The 25,190-nt window shown below is 39.3% G+C and overlaps 2 protein-coding genes across 15 annotated transcripts in view; one reads left to right on the forward strand and one right to left on the reverse strand.

Annotated features, from left to right (window-relative positions):
• Positions 1–16,235, forward strand: part of LOC137627750 (sphingomyelin phosphodiesterase-like) — a 270,093-nt gene extending 253,858 nt beyond the window's left edge. For 3 of the 4 annotated variants that reach the window (XM_068359027.1, XM_068359028.1, XM_068359024.1), the window contains exon 14: positions 14,128–16,235. The gene's annotated coding sequence lies outside the window, so the exon portion shown is untranslated. Of the gene's footprint in view, positions 1–13,015; positions 13,604–14,127 lie in introns of those variants that run through there. The other variant, XM_068359026.1, reaches the window with a different exon arrangement.
• Positions 16,236–21,814: 5,579 nt separating this feature from the next.
• fry (Protein furry) overlaps positions 21,815–25,190 on the reverse strand; it is a 232,115-nt gene continuing 228,739 nt past the window's right edge. For all 11 annotated transcript variants that reach the window (XM_068359034.1, XM_068359032.1, XM_068359035.1 and 8 more), the window contains one exon: positions 21,815–24,688. In XM_068359034.1, the coding sequence (XP_068215135.1) occupies positions 24,528–24,688 (161 nt within the window). In that variant the 3' untranslated portion in view covers positions 21,815–24,527. The remainder of the gene's footprint in view (positions 24,689–25,190) is intronic.

Below are 25,190 nucleotides of genomic sequence, written 5' to 3' on the forward strand. Positions count from 1 at the left end.
GGTCCTAAGAAGCTTAGTTTCGGTAGTAGTAGTAGTGAGAAAAGGAAGAAGTCAATGCTTTCATTAGAACTGAAGCATGAAATTATAGAAAAACATGTGATATCTGGTGTTCCACAGGGTAGTGTTCTTGGCCCATTACTTTTCATACTATATACACATGGCATGTGGTTTGGCCTAGAAAACAAGCTTGTTGCATATGCAGATGATGCTACTCTTTGCATCAATTCCATCCCCTGAATGTAGATCTGCGGTTGGTGAATCCCTTAATAGAGATTTAGCTAAAATTAGTGCATGGTGTAAATTATGGGGCATGAAGTTGAATCCTAACAAAACTCAAAGTATGATTGTAAGTAGGTCAAGGACGGTGGCTCCTCAACATCCGGATCTCAGTATTGATAATGTTTCTTTAAATTTGTATGACTTTTAAAATTTTAGGTGTGATTCTCGACACCAAATTTACTTTTGAGAAACACATTAGGTCTGTGTCTTCTTCAATTGCACAAAAAATTGGCTTATTGAGAAAGTCTTCCGAGATTTTTGGTGATCAATCTATTCTGAAGAAGTGTTTTAATTCTTTCATTCTACCTTGTTTTGAGTATTGTTCTCCTGTCTGGTGTTCAGCTGCTGATTCTCAAATTAATTTGTTGGACAGAAACTTACGGTCTATTAAAATGTTATTTTTATAATAAAATAAATTTTTGAATATACTTACCCGGTGATTATATAAGCTGCAACTCTGTTGCTTGACAGAAAACTCTACGTTAAAAATCCGCCAGCGATCGCTATGCAGGTAGGGGGTGTACTTCAACAGCGCCATCTGTCGTGCAGGTACTCAGTACTCAATGTAAACAAAGAACTCAATTTTCTCCTCGGTCCACTGCGTCTCTATTGGGGAGGAAGGGAGGGTCCTTTAATATATAATCACCGGGTAAGTATATTCAAAAATTTATTTTATTATAAAAATAACATTTTTCAATATTTAACTTAGCCGGTGATTATATAAGCTGATTCACACCCAGGGGGGTGGGTAGAGACCAGCAATAAATGTTTACATTATTATGAGCTAAGGATTTTTTATTTTATTTTAGCAGTTATCAAAATAACAAACTTAAAATAAATAAGTACCTGGTAAGGAAGTCGACTTGAACAATTACTCTGCCTTTTTAAGTACGTCTTCCTTACGGAGCCTCGCGATCCTCTTAGGATGCTGAGCGACCCCTAGGAGCTGAAGTATCAAGGGTTGCAACCCATACAACAGGACCTCATCAAAACCTCTAATCTAGGCGCTTCTCAAGAAATGACTTTGACCACCCGCCAAATCAAGTAGGATGCGAAAGGCTTCTTAGCCTTCCGGACAACCCAAAAACAATAATAAAACATTTCAAGAGAAAGATTAAAAAGGTTATGGAATTAGGGAATTGTAGTGGTTGAGCCCTCACCCACTACTGCACTCGTTGCTACGAATGGTCCCAGAGTGTAGCAGTTCTCGTAAAGAGACTGGACATTCTTAAGATAAAAAGACGCGAACACTGACTTGCTTTTCCAATAGGTTGCGTCGATTATACTTTGCAGAGATCTATTTTGTTTAAAGGCCACGGAAGTTGCGACAGTTCTAACTTCGTGTGTCCTTACCTTCAGCAAAGCTTGGTCTTCCTCATTCAGATGGGAATGAGCTTCTCGTATTAACATTCTGATAAAATAGGATAAAGCATTCTTTGACATAGGCAAAGATGGTTTCTTAACTGAACACCATAAAGCTTCAGACGGGCCTCGTAAAGGTTTAGTTCGTTTTAAATAGAACTTAAGAGCTCTTACAGGGCACAAGACTCTTTCTAGTTCATTTCCAACCATACGATAAGTTTGGAATATCGAACGATATTGGCCAAGGCCGAGAAGGCAGCTCGTTTTTGGCTAGAAAACCAAGTTGTAGAACATGTAGCCGTTTCGGATGAGAATCCGATGTTCTTGCTGAAGGCATGAATCTCACTGACTCTTTTAGCTGTGGCTAAGCATACCAGGAAAAGAGTCTTTAAGGTGAGATCTTTCAGGGAGGCTGATTGTAGCGGTTCGAACCTGTCTGACATAAGGAATCTTAGTACCACGTCTAAATTCCAACCAGGTGTAACCAAACGACGCTCCTTCGTGGTCTCAAAAGACTTAAGGAGGTCCTGTAGATCTTTATTGTTGGAAAGATCTAAGCCTCAGTGACGGAAGACTGATGCCAACATGCTTCTGTAACCCTTGATAGCGGGAGCTGAAAGAGATCGTTCTTTCCTCAGATATAAGAGGAAGTCAGCTATTTAAGTTACAGAGGTACTGGTCGAGGATACGGATACTGACTTGCACCAGTTTCGGAAGATTTCCCACTTCGATTGGTAGACTCTAAGGGTGGATGTTCTCCTTGCTCTAGCAATCGCTCTGGCTGCCTCCTTCGAAAAGCCTCTAGCTCTCGAGAATCTTTCGATAGTCTGAAGGCAGTCAGACGAAGAGCGTGGAGGCCTTGGTGTACCTTCTTTACGTGTGGCTGACGTAGAAGGTCCACCCTTAGGGGAAGTGTTCTGGGAACGTCTACTAGCCATCGAAGTACCTCGGTGAACCATTCTCTCGCGGGCCAGAGGGAAGCAACTAGCGTCAACCTTGTCCCTTCGTGAGAGGCGAACTTCTGCAGTACCTTGTTGACAATCTTGAACGGAGGGAATGCATATAGATCTAGATGTGACCAATCTAGGAGAAAGGCATCTATATGAACTGCTGCTGGGTCCGGGATTGGTGAGCAAAATATTGGGAGCCTCTTGGTCATCGAGGTTGCGAAGATATCTATCGTTGGCTGGCCCCAGGTGGCCCAAAGTCTCTTGCATACATCCTTGTGGAGGGTCCATTATGTTGGAATTATTTGTCCCTTCTGACTGAGACAATCTGCCATGACATTCAAGTTGCCTTGGATGAACCTCGTTACTAGTGATATGTCTAGACCTTTTGACCAGGTGAGGAGGTCCCTTGCGATCTCGTACAACGTCAGAGAGTAGGTCCCTTCTTGCTTGGAGATGTACGCCAAAGCCGTGGTGTTGTCCGAGTTCACCTCCACCACTTTGCCTTGAAGGAGAGACCTGAAGCTTTTCCAGGCCAGACGTACTGCCAGTAGCTCCTTGCAGTTGAAATGCATTGTCCTTTGACTCGAGTTCCATATTCCCGAGCATTCCCGACCGTCTAATGTCGCACCCCAGCCTACGTCCGATGCGTCCGAGAAGAGAACGTGGTTGGGAGTCTGAACAGTCAGGGGAAGACCCTCTCTTAGGTTGATATAGTCCTTTCACCAAGTCAGACAAGACTTTATCTTTTCGGAAACCGGGATCGAGACCGCTTCTAGCGTCTTGTCCTTTTTCCAGTGAAAAGCTAGATGGTATAGAAGAGGACGGAGGTGTAGTCTTCCTAGTGACACAAATTGATCCACGGATGACAGCGTCCCTACCAGACTCATCCACAGCCTGACTGAGCAGCGTTCCTTCTTCAGCATCTTCTGGATGGATAGCAGGGCTGGGGGCTGATCGTCTTGTTCAGCAACGTCCTCATCAGAGGGTTCCTCATCCAAAACTGATGAGGAAACGGCAACGGAGTGGGCAACGTCTGACTCGCTGAATCCGGTCGCACTGGTGGATGCGTGACGGAGCCGGACGCAATATCATGGAACTGCTGCACAGTCTGTGAACTGTCAACAACCATGGGTGCACGAGGAAGCACAGCGTCAACCCGAAACTGTCTAGACCGTCTGGGTTGTGCAGTCAACACCCTACCGGGTTGCTGAGGTTGACGCACTGCGTCACAACAAGTCACCTCTGCTGGTTGTTGAACGTCCTGAACGTCAACAACCACCTCCGAGCGTCGCTTAACGTCAACGTGCGGCTGGCAACCCACACTGGGTCGCATCGGTGGAGGAACCACCTCAACTGGCAGACGCGAGTAGGTTACCTCAGCGTCAACAGGGCGCACAACCGACCGGTTGGAAGGTTGTTGGCCAGAAGGTTCTTCTCCGCATTTAAGTCCTCTATCAAGAACGCAAGCTTGGACTGCATGTCTTGCAGCAAAGCCCATTTAGGGTCTACGGGAGCAGGTGTGGCAACAGACGGGGTTAGCGACTGAGGCGGAACCGTTTACCATCCCTGAAAGCCTTGTTATGCGTGACATAATAGTACAGCAAAACTTCAAAGGCTCGACAACAGCTGAGAAGTTGACCTGTAAACAACTTGGAGCGTCTCCTGGCTAGGCGCCAGGGAGAGTCTACCAGAATTGAGAAGTCTATCTGGGCAGAGGCATGAGCTCCCAAGCCGAGAACTTCTCTCGTGTCATATCAGACTCTCGCTCTATAAACCAGTTTAAAAGAAGGGAAAGCAAAGGCTGTATCCCCCAAACTCCTCCTGGTGAAAAACCAGTCGCCTAGCCAACGTAACGCTCTCTAGGAGAGCGAGAGAGCACTAGCTTAAAAACAACGGCTTCGAAGTAGCTAGGCCTAGTGTAAGTTCTGACGTTTAGGCGAACGAGGAGCAGCAGTTACAAGATCCGGACGAAGATCCTTAAAAAAATCATCATGATTTAATTAAAGTCCATAGGAGGCTAAGCAGCTTAAGGCTCCTCTCCATCTGACAGAGTCCTCAAGGGAATATCAGTAGGAGGGAGAACAGCAATTTCCTCATCTACAGGAACCTTGTCCGATAAAAGCTGAGTCTCTCACTGGTGCATTAGTAGCGGACCAGAACGCAACGTCATGTAACTGCTTGACAGTCTGTGAACTGTCAACAACTGAACTGTCAACCACAACAGGTGCGTGAGGACGTTCAGCGTCCACTCGAGACTGCTTTGACTGCCTAGACTGAGCAGTCAAAACAACTCTAGAATGCGGAGGTTGACGCACAGCGTCAAAACAAGTCAACTCCGATTGTTAGTGAACGTCTAGAACGTCAACAGGAGCATCAGCCAGTGGCCTAACGTCCAAATGCGGCTGAAAAACCACACAAGACCGCATCGAGTGTGGTTCTAAACAACCTGACTGACGTGACTAAGCTACGCCAACGTCAACAGTAAGCACAAAGGAACGTTAGGTTGGCTGAAAGCCAGGATATCGATGAGATAAACGGCTAGACTCAACAGACTAATCGGCAGAATAGTCTTCCATAAGGGAGGCAAGCATATACTGCATGTTTTGCCATACAACCCCTTAAGGATCAACGGAAATGGTTGTGGTAATAGACGAGAGTAACGTCTGTGACCGCAACACTTTGCCTACAAAAAAAAAGACTTTCGGAGTCTGTGTTACGCTTTTGTTAGGCGGCGAGCAGTTATCCGATGACTGCATAGGGTCAGAGCTGTCCTAATGGCTGTAACCAGGACGCTGGACCTGTCCTGAAAGGACTGACTTTTGCTTAAGGGCTTCGAAACCTTGTGACAGGTTTCTTATGCGAAAAGCCTTCGGATGACGAGGAGAAAAAAACGTCTCTCTCGTCTTATGGTAGGGGAGATCTTGGTAAGATACACCCGATACCATAGAGGGAAACGTCTGTTCGTTGATCAAGGCCTCTCGAACCCATAAGTCGTTCGACATTACTTCTCCCCTGGGCTTGGGAGCTTGTAAGAGGTCCCGGACTAGGTGAACGACAGGCACGAACAGACGAACCCTCGGACGCAACACTGTAACACTTTGCGCATATCACTTTATCACTTCGATTTTCTGTTTTGCACTTATTTCACTGAAATCGAAACTTTTACTGATTTCTACCTGAAACACGCAATTCTACCCTTCATTAAAAGGTAGTAATTGCGAAATCAGTCGTATAATGCAGCTCATTAATACCAGCAAAAAACAGAAAACATATTTTAAGATAAAAAATTCAGTGGCTGGGAAAGAGACTAAACACTAGTTCATATAAACTACGTTTCCAATCTCTCACCGCACATAGCCTGGGGACGAGAATAAAAACCTAAAAACGTTTTATCCTTCCTCCCCGTACAGAGACTAGGGACGAGAGTAACACAAGAACAACGTTACCCGCTTGAACGGAACGTTTTCTCTCCTCTCTCTCCCTCCGTCTCTATCTCTCTCTCTCTTTCTCTCTTGATTTCGCACCTAAGAGAAGAGCCCAATTATATATCGTCAAAAAAAACATGTTATTTGAATAAAGGAAAAACTGAAAGGTTTTTCAAATAAAAAGTTCCTTTAAATTAGAATTTAAAACATTTAAGCTAAGAAAGAATGAACAAAACCTCAGAATCGATTTACTCTTACTGCAAAGTGAAACCGTGATACACTCTCTCTCTATCGTAACGATAGAGCGCATGTTGAACGTCCTGAACGTCAACAACTGCGCAGCCTAAAAAACTAAACGTTAGTTCATCTTTGAAAACAGTACGAAGACTATCAAAGAAATTCTTTCATAAAACATTACATTTAAAAAGTTTTAAATTCTTTTAAAGCTAAATACGATATAACGGGCTCAACGTTGATTAACTTCGGTTCCAAGTTAGGACCGCCTACTATCAGGAAAGGTCGCATAAAAACAAAACATTAAAATTTATTTTTATATGTTTATAATAAATGGAAAGTTAATCGAAGAGGCCTAATAAAGGCGGAGAGATATAAAATATATAGATCTATAACGTGATAAGAAAATTACTAAAAGCCTAAACACACTTCCGTCTAAGGGAAGGGTCGGCCATTTAAAAGTGAAAGAAAGTCCATACTCTCTTTGTCACCATAATTAAATCTATCCAAAACGAGTTCAAGTTTTGAGATGAAGATAAAACACCTGCATAGCGAAAGCTCAAAACTAGAATAGTGTACTTCACCAAATAGTTGTGAAAACAAATCCAGTTAGCAACAGCGAATTAGTAGGTCTTGCCGGTAGCCCGACAGAGAGAAAATTGAGTTCTTTGTTTACATTGAGTACTGAGTACCTGCACGAAAGATGGCGCTGTTGAAGTACACCCCCTACCTGCATAGCGATCGCTGGCGGATTTTTAACGTAGAGTTTTCTGTCGAGCAACAGAGTTGCAGCTTATATAATCACCGGCTAAGTTAAATATTGAAAATTTCTTATTCCTGATCTAGATATTAATCTTTGGCACCGTCTTTCAATTAGTTCATTATGCATGTTACATAAGATTTTTCATATAACTGACCATCCTTTACATTCAGATCTCCCTGGACAATTCTATCCTGTTCGTAATACTAGGCAAGCAGTCAATTCTAATTGCCAGGCTTTCTCCATCATGAGGCTCAATACTACACAGTATTCTAGAAGTTTTATTCCAGCTGTTACCAAGTTGTGGAATGATCTTCCTAATCGGGTAGTTGAATCGGTAGAACTTCAAAAGTTCAAAGTTGGAGCAAATTTTTTTATGTTGACCAGGCTGACATGAGTCTTTTTATAGTTTATATATGACATATCTGTTTTTGACGTTGTTAATAGTTTATATAGGACATATCGGTTTTGACTCTGTTACCGTTTTTAGAATTTATTGTTAATTTATTCTCATCATTTATTTATTTCCTTATTTCCTTTCCTCACTGGGCTATTGTTCCCTATTGGAGCCCTTGGGCTTATAGCATCTTGCTTTTCCAACTAGGGTTGTAGCTTGGCTAATAATGATAATAATAATAATAATAATCCTGTTGATGAGATGCCACATGGAACCGATGCTTGTTTGATGGTGTCTTAATTTGTGCCAGGAATCTGTTTTTACACAGTGTTGTAGAGCAACTAGAACATCCCTTGAAAGTTGATACTGGTGCAGAGTCTCAGGACTTGGTTTTTCTCATAAAGGCTAGGCCATCATCCATTGCCTTCTCTGCCTAAGAAATTCGATTATCCAGTGTCATGGCACCAACACGATGCCCGATATGTGACTTCCTGATGTATCGTGTGTGGAAGCATGTGTGGTACTAACAAGTAAGGAGTAAAGTTTCTCAGGACAGTGGAGGTCAAATGTAGGGAGGTTAGTCCTATATGAGATGTACGTAGGTTGGTACTTAGGCGGAATTGTGATGCAAGTGCGATCGTGTAAGGGAATAATGGATGCTGAGACCAATGTGATCAGAGAAGAGCCTAGGAACCATCACACACTTGACTCGGAAAGATACAAGTCAACAGGTAAAGATGTGATCCAAAGTACCACCTCGTGCGTGCGTAGATCCACCAGTGTCCCAGCGGGTCAGTTGATTTTGACCAATGTATCCTAGAAGTAGGTTCCTGTTGCAGTTTACAGTGCAAGCTAGATCTCCCAAATCTGGATGACGGGCATTAAAATCTCCCATGTAAACTATACTACGGAGGGTTGGGTCTGGAAGCTTGGCTGTATTTATCCTACTTGTTGCTGTATATACATCGCACAGTTGTATGGTGCTTCCACTAACAGTAATCTTAAATAGTTGAAATGTTGTATCTTCATCCTCGGAGTTTAGGAAAAGTCTATGCTGGATTGAAGTGCGTATATAGATGACGAGGCCTTTTCTTACTAAATGGACATAGGACACATAGTCAGTGAGCGAAGGAGCTTCTTCCCATGGCTGAGCAATACCAACAAAAGCTTCCTGAATTAGAATAACATCTGTGTGGTGACTACGTACAATTCCCGTAAGTGCAGAAAGTTTTGCCCAGTTTGTAATACCACAGGCATTCCACTAGATGATATTAAGCTTCACTTGTTTAGCGAATATGTCCCTTGGAAGAACGGCGACAAGACAAAGAGTCAGTGGTAACACGGGTATGAATTGGTGGTGTATCACGTGGAAAAGGTCCTGTATGGGGATTAGTAACACTCATAAGATGTGCAGCAAGTGAGTAAAGTTTCTCAGTGAGTGTAGTAACTGATGTGATAACCTGCTGAGCTTCAATGAGAGATTGTAGTGTGGTGTCATTAGTAGCAAATTTAGAAGTTAAATGGTCAAAGGAGGCTACGAGACTGTTGATGCGAGTGTCCATGCTCTCTAAACGAGATTCAATGGCTTCAAAACGTGATGTAAGGGAGTCACACCGAGACTTGAAGACATCTACAGCATTATGAAGTGTAGACACTTGTGAGGAGGCAGTAATGGTGGGTTATATTTATGGCGGTGAAAGCTGTTGTGTAATATGCTGGTTCAATGCAGTGCATGATCGTCTGGCACAGCCATGCCACACATAGACTCCAGGCTCATCACATCTTGGGCATATCCATTGCGAGGCGTCTGGTGTAGGTAGAGGTAATGAGCGTGATGTTGATGCTGAAGCTGTGTCAAACACTGTAGGTGGTACAGAGGGGCGATGAGGGCAGGTCCTACTGTCATGCTTACCAGCACAAAATACATACTGTACTTTTCAGGGGCAGCACAGTATAGTGGGATGTGACCCATACCCCAGCATTTGAAGCACTACGGCTTTTTGTCTGGCATTCTGTGTAGTTCACATGACGGTTGACAAGGGAGGAAGGAGAAGTTAACATAAGGCAGGGGTGGTTCCGGGTTGCTCCAAGTAATAACAATACGATTGATGGACTTACCATCCTGTAGGAAGCGACGCACAGTGTACACTCCTGTCAGTTCCTTAACTAGTGAAGGGTCTACATCACAGGATATTGAGTGATGAGATATGTAAGGAACTTACGGGGTCTGTTTACAGCATCCTGAACATCTAACACAAGTGACAGAATCTCACCACCCTTGACCCTATTTATGATATTCAGGCGATGCCTCGATATGTATACAAATCGAGAAGTGACCACAGACATTTTAACTTCGGCCAATTCCTGATTGAGGCTGAACATCTTGGTAAATTCTGATAGCCAGTGAAGCTTCACATTAACCCCTGGATTGTCTTGAAATAGGAGCTTTATGTGTTCAGCACATGGAGCAAAGGTAGGGAGAACAGATTTTGTAGCCATGGTAGATATACTCTGAAAAGCAGGTTGAGGCAGGGAATAATTTAGAACTTTTCTTTGAGAGGAAGCAGCATCCCACTTTGTAGTTTAAGCAGAATGGGATGATGGTTTATTACTGCTATCTGAATCATGCTTCGTACGTCGTTTGTTGGAGAAAGGGGTGTGATCCATCAGGCTAATGATTGCACCAGCAGGGATCAACTTATGAGATTTAGTAGAGGCAAGTCATGGCTATTGTTCCTGGGTAATCAGGTGATCCTCAGCATTATCATCACTTAAAGCAAGGTCCTCCTCAACACCAGCAAGAGTACCAGTTCCCGAGAATTCCATAGTCATTAGCAACTGTTGTTTTAACAACAACTGTATCCGAGTTCGTTTCTCTGGTACAGTGACGTAGCCATGACGAGGATAACCATGCCATACATATTGCACTGCGCATGCGCAGTTTAGAAAAACGAAACCTAGAGGTATGGCCAAGTGAACAAGATTTTTAATCCTAAATAAAGTTCAAAAACTCTTAAACACACTAATGTCACAGCACTGATCACTTAGCCCTACCGCAGCTTTCAGTCTATTCTAGGTGATGTAGATCTTTGTATCTCCTAAATAATCGAAAAAGTTTATAGAGCACTCAAATGCGGGTGTTGACAAACAAAGTCTAACACACACAAACACAAACAAAGTCTAACACACACACACGCAAACACAAACAAAGTCTAACACACACACATTCTCTCTCTCTCTCTCTCTCTCTCTCTCTCTCTCTGTGAGGAGCCTTGAGCTGTTTTGCCTATCCTTAAACTTAGATCCTGGGGTGGGACATTCCTTATCCTCAGGGCACTGATGTACATGCCTACTGCTAACCTTAGAAGGGCATCGTAGGGATTATTACCTCAAGACAGACTCGCTCTTCTCTATATTGGCAGGGTAGGAGAGTTTCAGGCTCTTCATGAAGTCAAATTTTTTAGGGAAAGGGTCCTGTGGCCTTCGTCTCAGAGATTGTGTGACAAAGATCCCGTACCAGTCGAACACCAGTGTAGGACTTTCTGGATCCTATCTCTATGTGTAAGTTGACGCAGAGTTGACTGGTGTCACTTGTGTCGATACCTTATCATTAACGACAGCAGGAACAAGAAGGAAGTGGCCAGACATTGTCCCTTCTGGGTTAGTGAGCCTGCTTGATTGTAGATGGAACTTTCATCAGTATGTATCTCTGCTATCTCAAGTAAGAACTCACAAGCTTAGCCATGTCAATAGCCTTTCAGTTTTCCTGTTAGAATACTTGAAGCAGAAAATGGGTCTGAAGATGGACTACCTTTACCCCTCTATATATTACATTTTTTGCCTACAGACCCTTGGACCAATTTTTCATAGGCCCTAAGGTGGCTGGTCAGTAATTGTGTAGCACTCCCAGGTACCTCCTATGACAGTACGCATCTCATCTAAGGTATCATGTTAAGTGTGCATCCCATCTAAAGTACAGTACCATGTTAAGTGTGCATCCGTGTGCATTCTATTCAAGATAACACTTTAAGTGTGTCTCGAGGAGTGGTAGAATGATTGGATCTTCTACCTTTTTCATATTCCCCTCTTAAGGGGATGCAGAAGCTGCAACATTTACATGCAGGTTGAACATCAAGACATTTGATGCTGGTGAGCACCTTGCAGACTTCATCCTCTTGGAAAAGTGAAGGATGAGTTTTGTGTCTTACTAAACACATCTCTTTTATGTATCTGGTTTGACATTGCCAACTCCATCTCTGTTTTGGAGTTACAGTTGGTTTTCTGTTTAGTACTGGCTTCGTTTTAATCCATTACAGTACTGATGGAAGCCCACAGCTTCTACATCCCTATGATTAGCTGTTAGGAGGTTGTTGAAGTCACCCTCCTTATTCCCATATGAGATCAGGAAGGATAACATGTTTAAGGGACTTTCACACAAATAAGTGAATCTCACCGTTTTAAAGAACAAAAGGTTGGTATATGCATAGAAACAATTTACAACTATTCTCAGGCCATGGCCTAAGGACAAAAGGTGTTATTCTTTGGCAGGCTGATGGGCAGGGCTTCCCCCTCGTGCCACCTGCCTTTAACCAGTTATTTTTTTAATGATTCATTGGCTATTCCATGACTACTGAAAACATCTATTTTAAAGGACGTGTAGAAAGCTAGAAAAAATAAAAATTACTTTTTTAAAGGTTACATTTTGCTATATGGGGGTTTGGTAGAGATAATTTACAATTATGTACATTCTCTTGTAATCCTTTCAGTCTAACAATGAAATTTCACATGTAATTAGCAGTTTACTGTACATAATTAGTCTCCTCCTTAAGTCTCAAATAACTTTTGATATCAATCCTAGTCTTGTTTTTATACATTCTTTATTTTGAAATTAATTCTGCAGTTATAGTGAATATGTAAAATAATTTTCTCCTTTTGAGGCAATTAACAGGTTGAGCACCCATATCTTTAATTTAACCAATATATAACTGGCTAGACTTCAAGGTCTTGGATTAGTATACTACTTTGGCTTTTTACTTATAGTACCTATAATTGTTTTTTCTAAATACTGATAACTTTTACTAATGTTTTTATTTGCTTATGATAGATTTTTGGCCTGTGAAAGCTTTTTTTCATGACAATGTTTGCTGGTTAAGAATTATAATCTATAGTGGCATATTGTTGCAAAAAGTCTCATGCATATCTAGTCTTATTTCCTCTCACAGGAAGTGAATAACCTCCAGAGTGCTCTCAGAGGAAGTGAATTACCCCTTCTAAGGGCCTAAATGTTGAGGGATGAAAATTCTGATAATGACAAAGATCTCTCTTCACAAAAAGAATATGACCTTCCTTGACTATTAGCCTTGATGAAAAAACATTAAATCATGAAAACAGCCTCCTATATATATATAAAACCTTGTAAAAAGGTTGAGTAACTACTCCTGTATTTATTATTTCTAGGAATGACAGTAACATTATGCAAAATAAGGAGGGGGGGGGGGGCTGAAAGTGAGGAATAGTAAAAGCTATACCTACAGCATATTTAGTAACTCATTTACCAAAGGCCCATTAAGTGACCAAAGCTGACTATTTATTGTCCCTTCCATCACAGAGAAGCAGTCCACATACTCCAGTAAATTTGTGCTGAAAGACAAAACACCAGCAGAAGCCATGGACAGAGGAAACAGTTGTAGACTTGCCTGTAACAGAAAAATTTACAGTAATGAGCTGTAAATGTAGGGGAATCTGAAAAAGACAAAATATCCTTCTCTGGTATAGTCGGACACAGGTAATCTTTAACCCTGAGAGCTTTACTAGACAGAGGCCTCTTAAGAAAAATATTAACACATTGGTACTGGTGTCATCATATATAAATAATGCTTCTTCCTGGATTATGGGTGTGAGATGTGGCACTGTGGCCACTGAAGAAATGTGACTCTTATCTAGAGGTTCTGAAGACTGGAAGTACAGAGAAATGTTCAGAAATACAGTACAGTAGTAGAATCCAAGGGCAGCCTGCCAATGCCTGTGAATTTTGATACTTGTAGGTACTGTATTCTAATCAATGGACCAATCTTTATAAACTTTACATGTAAGCTGAGGTGGATGTTGCCGATTCTTACATGACTGACACAAAATAAGGGGGTCCATTCAAGCTCTCACAAGAAATCCCATACTAGTATGCTGAGGTGTATTGGAAGCTGAATTATTGTTGCGTGGAAGGCAGACAATACAGTACTATGGTATATGAAAATGAATGCTTATTTTCAGTACTGTATTTTGTCTGTAAAAGGTTTTAGATTTTGCAATAGAATTGGTTTTATTATTTATTTGTGAACATCTTAAAACTGTTGAGTGCATACCCCAATTAGTGACAATTTAGAATAAAAATTAATCCAAAAATAATGAGAAATTTTTACAGCAGCTTATGCCAATACTGTAGCATAGTCAGTGCATACCTTAACATATTTTGTTGTAATGTTCGATGTAAATTTTTCTAATTTTGTTTACGTGTAAAAATTGAATAGTACGTAATGAAGTTTAAATTTTCTTTATATACAGTAGCATGGCTTTGTGTAGTTCATATATGAATCAGAAAAATCTTAGTTACTTTTTGGGGGAACAGAATTGAGTTTTGGAGTATTGTGCAGATATTTTATGCATTGATGAAATTTTGCTTTTTATACTTTATGTAGCAAGATTGTGAAACTTATTACTTTTCAGAAGTGCATGAAGCAGGTGGAAATACTGTGCCATAAGACAACCATTTGCATACAAGATACCAGGCTTATTATTTATGCATTGCATACAGTATGTATGTACACTGTATACTGAAATGCTACCCCCAGAAACCAAGAAAATCTCCAGTACTTTTTTCTTAATAATATTGATCAATCAATCTTCAGTATTTTTTTTTCTTAATATTGATCAGTCATGCACTTGAGTATTGTGTTTATCATTTGTCTGTTGCTAGACAGTTAAGTCACTAAAAGTTACCGAGAGCTTTTAAGAGCTACTTCTAGTCTGTTAAGGTTCCTTTGCGAACCAATTACTGTAAGTCTTTCAGGTTCATAAAATAGTTTTTGTCCTTTTTGTTAATAAATCGTTGTAAGCATTCCTTAAAAGGCTGTTGTTGAAATCGGATCATTTTGGTAAGGGATCAGTTGTCTGTGGTTTACATTTAATGGCTGTGTGAATAAAATATAAAAGAATTGTGACCACACATGAAGTACTGTATATAAAGCTCTTCGTATAATACTTTTTGTAATGTTTGTGCAAGACAAGTTATATCTTTTTGGTCAACTTACTAATTGTAAATAGTAGGTCACTTGGTATTTGCATTATTTACATTGAACAGTTTACTTTGCAAATTCACATTAATGTCCTGAATAGTTTAAATTATCCATTAGTCATAATTTCAATAAGAGTTAGCATTATGTATTCCTGGCTGGTCCAGATATTGTTTATAAGTGAGAGATATCTTCTTAGACTTGGGTAAAATGGGATCACTCCCATGACATTCTCTTGGATTCTTTTCCTGTAATAATGTTAACCTGCACCAGGATACCTACTATAAATACTGTAGCATCTAAAAAAGAAAAACCTCTTGTTGAAAAAATAAATCTCATTTTTATTTAAGTTACTAGATTATAGAGTCTTGCATAGAACTACCCAATGAATGCCATAGTATTGACCAATTAGTTGGTCTCAAATTTAAAATTAAGATTCATTTATCATTTTCATTACAGTATATTTACATTGTCATCATCAGTCAAGTCTCATTCTAAAACATGTAAATGCATTAAATTGAAATTTAGTTTGAGGAAATTCTCAAAAGTGTCATATCCAAAGTAACACTGTCTTCTAGCGTCTTGTATACATCTGTAATGCTTACAACTTTTATTCTGAATAGATGTATGAAAAATAGATCTCCATTGACAGAAACTAATTCTTTTTCATCAGTTTTTTGTATATGCCCGCGAAATACTTCAGTGCTTCTTATATAGAAGATAGAAAGTTCCAGCTTGGCATCCATGCGAGAATAATACTCTGAGTACATAGGTAAGGTAATGAAATTTTCCAGTACATTATACATATATATACCAAGGCACTTCCCCCAATCCTTTGGTTAATTTTTTTACCGATGAAACCTTATTTTATTCTTTTACCCGAACAGTATTTAAGTTAAAACAACTTGTTATATTTCCTTCAACTTCACTGACTTTGGAAATCTTGGTCAAGCAAGAACTGTTAATTTATTTGTTGCTTCCTTTCCCATTATATTAATGAAAGCTTCAAGTATTATTACCTCTTTTGAAATACAATATATTACATTTCGACGTTAGCATAATACAGTACAGTACTGTATTTTAATTTTTATAAAGAAATTACTTAAGCTAGTGTTCATGAATAATGTTTTTCTTTATGTACAAAAATTTATATTGGTTTATACCAGTGCTACTGAATTAGCTTTATTAATATTATAGTATTTTGTAATTTACTAGATCTTATACAATAATGATTTAGATTTTTAATAGCAGTGAAGACTTTGTAAAGGAGACAATAGTGTACTGTATACCCAAGATATTTCATAAGTCATAAGGTACCAAGAACAGTACTGACAAATATTTTGTTACCCAGTGGCTTGAGGGTTTGTGTTATTCAAAGAGGATTATTTTATGTTTTTTATAATTGCTTGTTTCATGTAAGTTGTGTTTGTGATTTTTACTACTTTTTATGTAGGTATGCAAATGTACAAATGTACAGTTTGTAAAAAGTATTTATTGAATTTATACTGTAAAGTTGAAATTTGTAAATAAATATTTCATTGATTTTATTTTTAGATATAGATCCTGGAACAATATTATTCTAATAATAAAATTAATTGATTCTATACATACCTGAGGTTGATGTGGCTTTTTACTTCAGGCTAGCTACTTCTCGAAGTCTATTCTAAAAATGTAAAATTTCTCATTTTCTCTTTTTCAGTCTCACCCTTCTATTTCTTATTTCTTCTATATGGTAATGATGAACAATTGGGGACACTTAACTTCAGTTTACCCATGGCTAATGACCGTGTTAGACATATCCTTCTCGCTTGATGATTCCAGTTTCGAATTATGACAAGTGCTAGTTAGCTCTTAATTGAGGATGTATTAGAGATTTTTTAGTATACTGTTATTCAAGTTTGTTCCTATGCAACGTACAAACCATTGTCCTTCATATGGAGGTTGTTTCATTGCAAGCTGGAGATAGTCATTAAGAGTAGTTTAACAAGAAGGGGTGCCCCTCCCTCCAGCCTGAAAATTTCCCTTTTGTTTCAGCTGCTAATGAGTACACACATGTACTGTCAGCTCCTAATTGAACATATTATTTTTTTGCAGGAAGTGAATGCTGGTTTGTTCACTTGTGTTAAGGAAGTTGAGCAAGACATTCGTACTTGGCAGGGAAAGGATGGCTGCTGCAACTGGTTTATGAGTAAACCAGCTGTAGATACATACAACATATGCTTCTTGTAGGGGTGAATACAATTGTTTGCAATCATCGCCATGCACCTAGTGCAGGTTGTAGCGTCTTGTCCCGTGGCAGGCATACACCCTGAAGGAAAAGAAGCGAGCTAAACCTTCACCGGTGTCTTGCCTTGGCAATGCTTTAGACACTGAAGTCTTTTGCTGCTTCCATCTCCAAAGTGCGTGCATTTGCTTCCTCCACCCCTTAGTTCAGTACCTGGCCTGGGGAGTGTGCATTTATTAGCGGAGCCCTCAGATCTACAGGTTTTGGTGGCAAGTGGTGTCTCAATTGGCTTCCCCATATGCTTCACCCTTTCGGAAGCAACTCTTCACCAGTCTCCGTGCTAACTGCTGACAATGGGTTTGACCTACCTTGGCCTTTATTAGGTCTTTCAGGTAGACCCTCCATGGCTTTGTAGAAGGAGCTTGTAGCCAAGGCTATTTCTATCCCGGGGAGCCTTTGTAGTTGGTTGGGATGGAACAGGTCACTACTGTTGTTAAATATTTACTACAGCACAATATTCCTAAATAAGAAGTGTTCCTGGTGTGTTTATAGGTACTGTACTGTACTTTGAAATTCTCTGATGCAAATAATTGGGGAAACCCATATTTTTTAAATTTTATAAGTTTAGGATTCCTAAAGTTATGAGAGAAAAACCATATTTCATAAAGGAAATACTCAAAAACTTCACCTAACCTAGGAGCCATATCCTTACCTATCCAGGGGCTATACCCCTTAGACCTCAGTTTCCTTAGCTGACTTTAAAACTAAGTCTCAACTATGTGTTTGCTTTTCAACCAATTTCAACCCTTGCAAGGTAAACCTAAATCATATTAATTAAATCGTAAAACCAGCAACATAATATAGTATTTCAGACAAAAGATAAACATTTTCCCAATAAAGAAAATCAAGTTGGCAAGTAATAAAGTTAACGCTTGACCCAACCAACTACATACACACCCTCCCTCGGTTCCCCCAAAAGCCAGTTAAACGTGATCACGGTGGTGGTCCACCCCAAACCGACTGTGAAGGTTCAGAAAGTGACATCTGGCACGGGGAGGCGTTGAACCCGGGGTTTGCTGTAAGTTGGCCTTAGAGCCAAAAGTGCGTATTGCCCTTGCCCCATGGATACCACGTTCACTGTGTGTTCCACCCCAACCCTTGTGACTGGGGTTCTGGGGCCCGTATCCTCTGCTTAGGTGGTTGTACATCTGGCCCCTGAGTGAGCTTTCCCTCTATCCAATGACATAGTCTCCCAGTGTAGTGACTCCTGTTGGAGCAACTTAATGGTTTCTCATCCAAAGGGGGCGTCGTCGTCATTGGTCGCTCAGACCTTGACTCCTCTGCCTGCAGGATCTGGAGATAGAGCTAGGAAGAGGAAATGTGTGCGCTGTTCTTCCTCCTCTTTGTCCTCTGATTCTCCCTCTTTAGGTGAAGAAGAGAAAGAGGTCAAAGAAATCCAGGAAGGTCAGCGTTTGTCGTACTGAAAGAACTTATTCTACACCATCTTCAATAGGAAGGGAGTTGTGGGTGCCTCTGTGACTCATGTAGCCCTTTAGTTGATGAGCCTTTATGAGTACAGCCCTTTCAAGCACCACAAGCTGGGCCTTTCATGAAGGAACTGGTGGAAAGAGAGCAGGGAGAAAGAAATGCTGAAGCTGGTGTTTCCCCTTTCTCGCTGCCAAGAGTAGGGGGATGTTTGTCTTGCTAGTGGGGCCGAGTCTTGGGTAGTTGAGTGTTCTTCAGGATGGCTACTTATTATCTTTTTAGGACCACCAGCCCCCCTATCTCAGTTACAACACGGATACTGCAGAATAAATGGGAAAAGGTGACAGGCTTTTACTCTGGAGCATGTAAAATTTCCTGCCAAAAGAGTGCAGGAAAAGGGATCTTGTTTTACTAGGTAGACAGTACAGTACTGAATTCTCAAGCCCAGAGATCTGGGAATTCACTCTGTCCCAGGTTTTGGATGAGGAAAGCTGAAACGCAGGGTATTGACCATCAAACCCCTGTTCCTAACAGCCACGGTAGCATCTCCAAATTCACTGCATTCACCAATGAGCGCAACAATGTCGACGAAAGAATGCTCAATCTTGGGATTCTCCGTCTCTACCAGTTGGGTCGTTGAAGGTGAGACTTCCTTGATTGGGAAGAGGTCTCAACATGTATCTCAGGAGACAGTTCCTTCCTCCCAGGGTATTTATTGATCCAGACAAAGAATGCACCTGAAATGTACCCTTTAGAGGTTGAAGGTGGGGCGATCAACTATTACCTTCCCCATCAGAACCAGAACTGCCTTCGGGCCTTAAAGCCTAAAAGAATGCCAAAGTACAATATACTTTAGCCTCTCAAGATTGTAGAATTGAGTGCAGTGTCAGGCAAACATGTTGCATGAATATTGGTCACTTGTGGAGTAAACCTTGTGAACTATTGAACATACTATGCAATGGGACATCTGGGTGCTCGTAGAGTGCTGAGAGAGGCCCTAAGTGGCCCTTTCTGTTCTTATGCAGGAACAAAGCCAGGGGACAAGTGATCTCATTCCCACACAACTGTGACATGGGGGTCACGCGGTATCTGATCACGTGACGACCGAGGATCGTAATTCTGATCACACTCACAAGAGGGAGTGTCTCGTTGCACATAAAAGCAAGGAGATCAATTGTTGGTTCCTCTAGCCTCAGCACGCGCCAATATCTCCCCTAGAACATCGTTTCCTTAGGGAGAGAAGCCATGGTGTACCTCAATTGTCCTGAGAAAGGATGGGGAAAAAGGTGGCATCCTAACCGATGGTGTCTGTGTGCTCCATTTGGTTTCAGACTGAGCACAGCAGCAGGAGCGGAAGCACCTATAACTTGTAGAGACATACCTTACCAGTCTGATTTGATTTTCAGTACTGCACAGCCTCTTTCACTTGTAAGCGGGGAGAGATCAGTCAGAATCTCGCGCAACTTAATGGAATTCTGACGAATTATTCTTCGTTTTTTATCAGGGCAGAAGCATCGGCCAAAGACAAGGCCTAGGAGAAAGAACTGGAAGAGAGGTGCATAGGTTATCCTTCTTTAAGGTTGAGGTCTTGGAGGTTAACAAGGACTCTCCTGTGGAGGGACAAGACAGCATCGATGCCTCCAAAGGTAGAGCAGATGGGGATGACACAGGAGGGAAAGGCTCAGGAGTCCTAGCAGCAGCTAACACCTAAATTAGCTTTCACGTCAACACAACACCATCGAGGTCCAACAAGGCCACAACTTCCTCAGGATCCCTGTCATCATTGTCGCCCGGTAGAGCAACAGGCAGGTGCCAAGGCAGAGGCAAGGCGCAGGAGTATCAGCTTCACTAGGGAAGGGTGATACTTGTGTTCCTTGAGGAATGACCCGAGATTGAGTCAAGTTCTCCTCCCCTCTACGAATTCTTCCAGAGGACCCAATCCTAGAGGAATCTGATGGAGAAACAACAGGTAGAGTAGTACCATAAGAAAATTAGGAGCTACAGAACTTCTTTTTGACAATCTCCAACCACTACAGTGAAGGCCATAACCTGCACTCATCACAAGAAATGGCTGCAAATAGTCATGCCCTTGGTAAAGAATACAAAAATGGTGGGAATTAATGGCAGGTTTTGACATAATCCTGCCACACTTCTTCCCAGGTTTAGCAAGATACAACCTAATATAAGCAAACTAATAATTTTCACTGGAGAGAAAAAGATAAGATTAAACCGGCCAAAATTAGGACAGCAGCAAGAGTACGTCTGTACTGCTTGCAACCAAAGTCAATAGTGTCTTATTGATCAACAGGTGGTACCTGCAAGGTCTTAGATGTACCAGCAGCTATAACTACCTCATTGAAAATTTTACGGTCGTTCCAGTTTTACAGAATTTGTATATCTATAAAAGGAAGATGGTTCAATTTTGCCTGCCAAGCCATGCCTGGTGAACATTTAAAGGGACCATGGGGCAAAGTTAGATCTGAAAACATTGAGTGATGTTAGATCCATGCCTTTGATGTTTGCTTGGCTATTGTGTAGGATTCATAAAAATAAATATAACATCCTAAAGTCATCATGATTTACCCAGCATTTCAAAATAGTTAAGTTTATAAAGAAGTCAAAAGGCCATGATGAACAACACGAGTTAAATGCATGGTATAATACAAAGTACACCAGATATAAGCCACATATCACATAATAACATTATATGATGTCTATTGAAAGATACAGTGCACTCGGAACTTTTTTCTTTGACTTTTACAAATTATTCTTCTCTTCAGTAAGACATATTTATCATGTGTTAGTGACAGGTCTAGCTTGTAAGAATACTATATTAATTAATTTTCAAGCCTTTGTAATGAAATTTAATTTAGTAATGGAGGTTTCTAAAATATTCAGATACCTACATCCTGCATCTTCTGGGATATCAACATTTAAAGTTAAAACAAATGAATAAAATAATTATGCATAGTTGAACCAGCACAAAAAGACTGCAATGAAGTTTGGCTATTTCATGCATTATATAACTGTAAATTCTTGATTTTTGGGAGGATGGTAAGTATCTGCAGCTGTTATGATTTAAACTTATATCTTTTATTTCAAACCGTTGATGTATTTGATTAGTAACCTCTGGTGAGTGGTTCTGCCAGTCACAATTGACTTGATATCAGCTGCTGAGATTTACCATTACCTGCCAACAAAGACTACTGGTAGATATTTCTTGATCAATTACTACTATTCACTCATTAGAACTGGAGATGGCTTCTGTCTTAGTTTCCATAAGTAGCATATAATAGTTTGAGAGACAAAAATAAAGGTAAAATCGTAACATGTAAATGAAATGTGGTATATTAACATACTGTAATTCATATGCAGCTGACAATTCTAATGACAATGAAATGCAACATGAATTTTGTGTTGTTTTATACATGTATAATTTAAAACAAAAAAAAGTTTGTTTTGCAGGTACACATAAAAACTCTATCCAATAGTAACACAGTATTTAGAAATAAAAATTATTCAGACCATGATTAACAATAAAATATATGCAAAAGGAAAAAAAAAGACTAAGTTTCTCTATAAAACAAGCAGCCAATTATCAAATCATTACCAGGCTGAAAACTAATTTGAATAGTACACTTCAATAAAATCACCACCATATGCACAAAATATTTGTTCCAAGAATAACAGTAAATAATGTTCTTTACTGGTAGTAAGTGCATTAGTTTATCAGACACTTGCAAATTAGATTGATTTTGGTCACCATTTAACATTTAAGGCAAAAAATTTCTTAAAATTTAAAGCACAACTAGTTTTGAAAATATTCAAGATTCTACTGAAAATCCAAAAATGTACTAACTTAAAAGAATGGCATACAGTATTCTATTTGGATGACAATGATGATCCTCTCAGCAATGACAGGAGAGAAATTCCATTTTACTTATCTACTTGGTTTTTATCTTATTTAAAAAGCGAAATTATTTGGCATGTGATCACAATTAATATATCTCATTAAGACCACTCAAAAAGTGGTAAAACAATGAATGCAGGTAACATCTCCAAGCCATTTCAACTAGAATTTGAAATAGAAGATTTTGTATATAGACAATGATACATCCAAGCAAAAGGGTTAAATTCACATTGAGGATACAATTTTATGACGCACTATAACAAAACAAATTTAATAAATAAAAATAATGAAGTTTACCTGAAGAAGTAATGGCTGTTGTGAGACGTATACCACGAATAATTTCTCATGGTTTGACACAGCTTAAAATTATCACAAATTTTATCTTCATCAGAAATCTTCCATAAAACTTAGTTTAATATAGGAAAAGTTTAATAGTACCTGTAATATGTTCTGTGAAATCTCACACAAGCACCATACTCTAAAATGGATCATGTTTTATACTGGTACCAAAATACATGAAAAAAAATAAAACTGAACACATTAGTAATTCATCATTAATTACTTGACAAATGGCATTGTCTTTGACAAGATGAATTTTGAAGAAGGGTATACATAAATATATTCAAGTAACAAACCCTAACGTTATCCTCATTTTCACTTGATTATCATCGTTAATCTTATCAGACCACTGAGTAAAGCATAATGACCTTTATTCGTGTTGAACTGGAATGAACAAATATGCCGACTCATGAACTAACCTAAAGACATTGCAAAATCCTTTTAGTAAATTTACAATGTTTCAATAATGCCCTTGACCATCTAACTTTTCTCAATAACCTTCAAATACCTACTAAGTATGCTCCTCAAATTAAAGCCAAAACACTGTCATACTATTAAAAATAAATCCAAATTGTCTTTATTATAAAAATAAAAGGATAAAATTAATTGCTCGTAAAAGAAGAGTAACCTTGCTTTTCTTTCTAAATTGATATGGATTAACTTTTAAAATTATACTTCTATACTCCCTTCACTCTTGGTCTACCATAGTCCATTATTCTTCAAGCAAAGACATATATATTAATCAAATTATTGAAATGTTGTAGTAATATATGCTACAAGCTACTGAAAAAATAGCTAATGATGCTTCGAATAATACTACATGTCATGATACTTATGAAGCCTTGGAAGTACAGCTTGGCTGTGCTAAGAAATTACTTACCTGGTTAGCCTGCCAACATCTTGAGTTAAGACGAGTCACATTAGAAAGAGGGTGGGGGTGTTTACCATGCAAAATGTTTTTTAGAATTGCAAAGGTGTAATCTCCCAATGGTTTTTACAAAGGTGGCCACTGAAAGATTAGAGTAATATAAATACATTTTTTTCCATCTACAAATAACACAATAGCATTAGCTATGATACTCTAAAGAAGCACTTTCTTTTCATGTGTACTAAATACGATCTACACTTGTATCATAAAAGGCATACAATGAAAATACATCAGTTGGAGTAAAATCTACCACAAAGCACACCTAATGAGATTCATACACAGTTCAGGAGACACAGTAAGCTTGTTACCAAAAAAAATAAAAACGGAAAAAAAAATTGCACGGTCAATGTTGTGCACTCTCTCAAAGCATCAAAGTTCCAAACCAATCGGAGAAAATATAAGTTTCAAAACCTTTGACTTAGGGTCAAGCAATACAAAAACAACACGAAGTATAAAACATAAATCCTGAAACACAAGTAAACATATTATACACCTCTATAGTTGAAAAACAAATCAGAGAATTTTTAAAAAACATTGTGGTTTTTTTTTTATCATACAAATCTAAATTAATAGTAAAATTATTTACCTAGAAGAAAAAGCTACAATTTTCTAGGTCACCCAAAGACTTTGAAAGCTATATATTTTCTGACAATGAATAACTTCATTACTTATTCGTCAGTAATATCTTTATACTGAAAAAGAAAGAAACTACTGGCTATCACCTTGTGTTTGCATATGCATCCTATCATTACTTAAAGACTTTTCTCTTTAACCAATAATAAACTATAATCAATCATTGCATTCATTTACAAAAACATTCTATGCTTTGTGCTTTATGAAAAAGACTTTAGTTGAAATAACTAAATATTGAAAGGTACTTAAGAGTTTTCATAATACTTATAATATTAAAAAAAATACTTAAAATATATAAAATCAAATTAATTAGCACTAGCACTCAGTTTTACGGATCACAGAATCAAGGCTCTCTCTTGTCTGCTTCGGTATTTGTTCAATTAACCGCAGGGCTGAGAGAGCAGCCATATTGGCTTCTGTCACACGGAAGCTTGTTTCTACGAGTTCTGCTTCGGTACCACACACTGCTATCATACCTGAAAATAAAAACTAAATATTAATCAAAGCTAAAACTATCAAGTGGTGGCAACACAAATCATGCACTATGGTAGTAACACAGGACACAGTCTAGAAGAAAAAAACTATTTTGATAATAAAATAATTAAAATCTTTTTAAAATATCACAAATATTTAAAGTTATTTGTACTTTTCCTAGCAATACAAACCTTAGTCCCCTAAGCATGGAATATGCTTTCAGCGTTAGCTGGATGGGGCCGTTGAATCGTTTACCGATTAGCCAGCCATTGAGATACTACTGCTAGAGAGTTATGGGGTCCTTTGACTGGCCAGACAGTGCTACATTGGATCCTTCTCTCGGGTTACGGTTCACTTTCCCTTTGTTTACACATGCACCGAATATTCTAGCATATTCTTCACAGATTCTCCTCTGTCCTCATACACCTGACAACACTGAGATTACCAAACAATTCTTCTTCACCCAAGGGGTTAACTACTGCGCTGTAATTATTGAGTGGCTAC

Source organism: Palaemon carinicauda, chromosome 35 (genome assembly GCF_036898095.1).
Source record: "Palaemon carinicauda isolate YSFRI2023 chromosome 35, ASM3689809v2, whole genome shotgun sequence".
In the NCBI taxonomy this organism is placed as follows: Eukaryota; Metazoa; Arthropoda; class Malacostraca; order Decapoda; family Palaemonidae; genus Palaemon; species Palaemon carinicauda.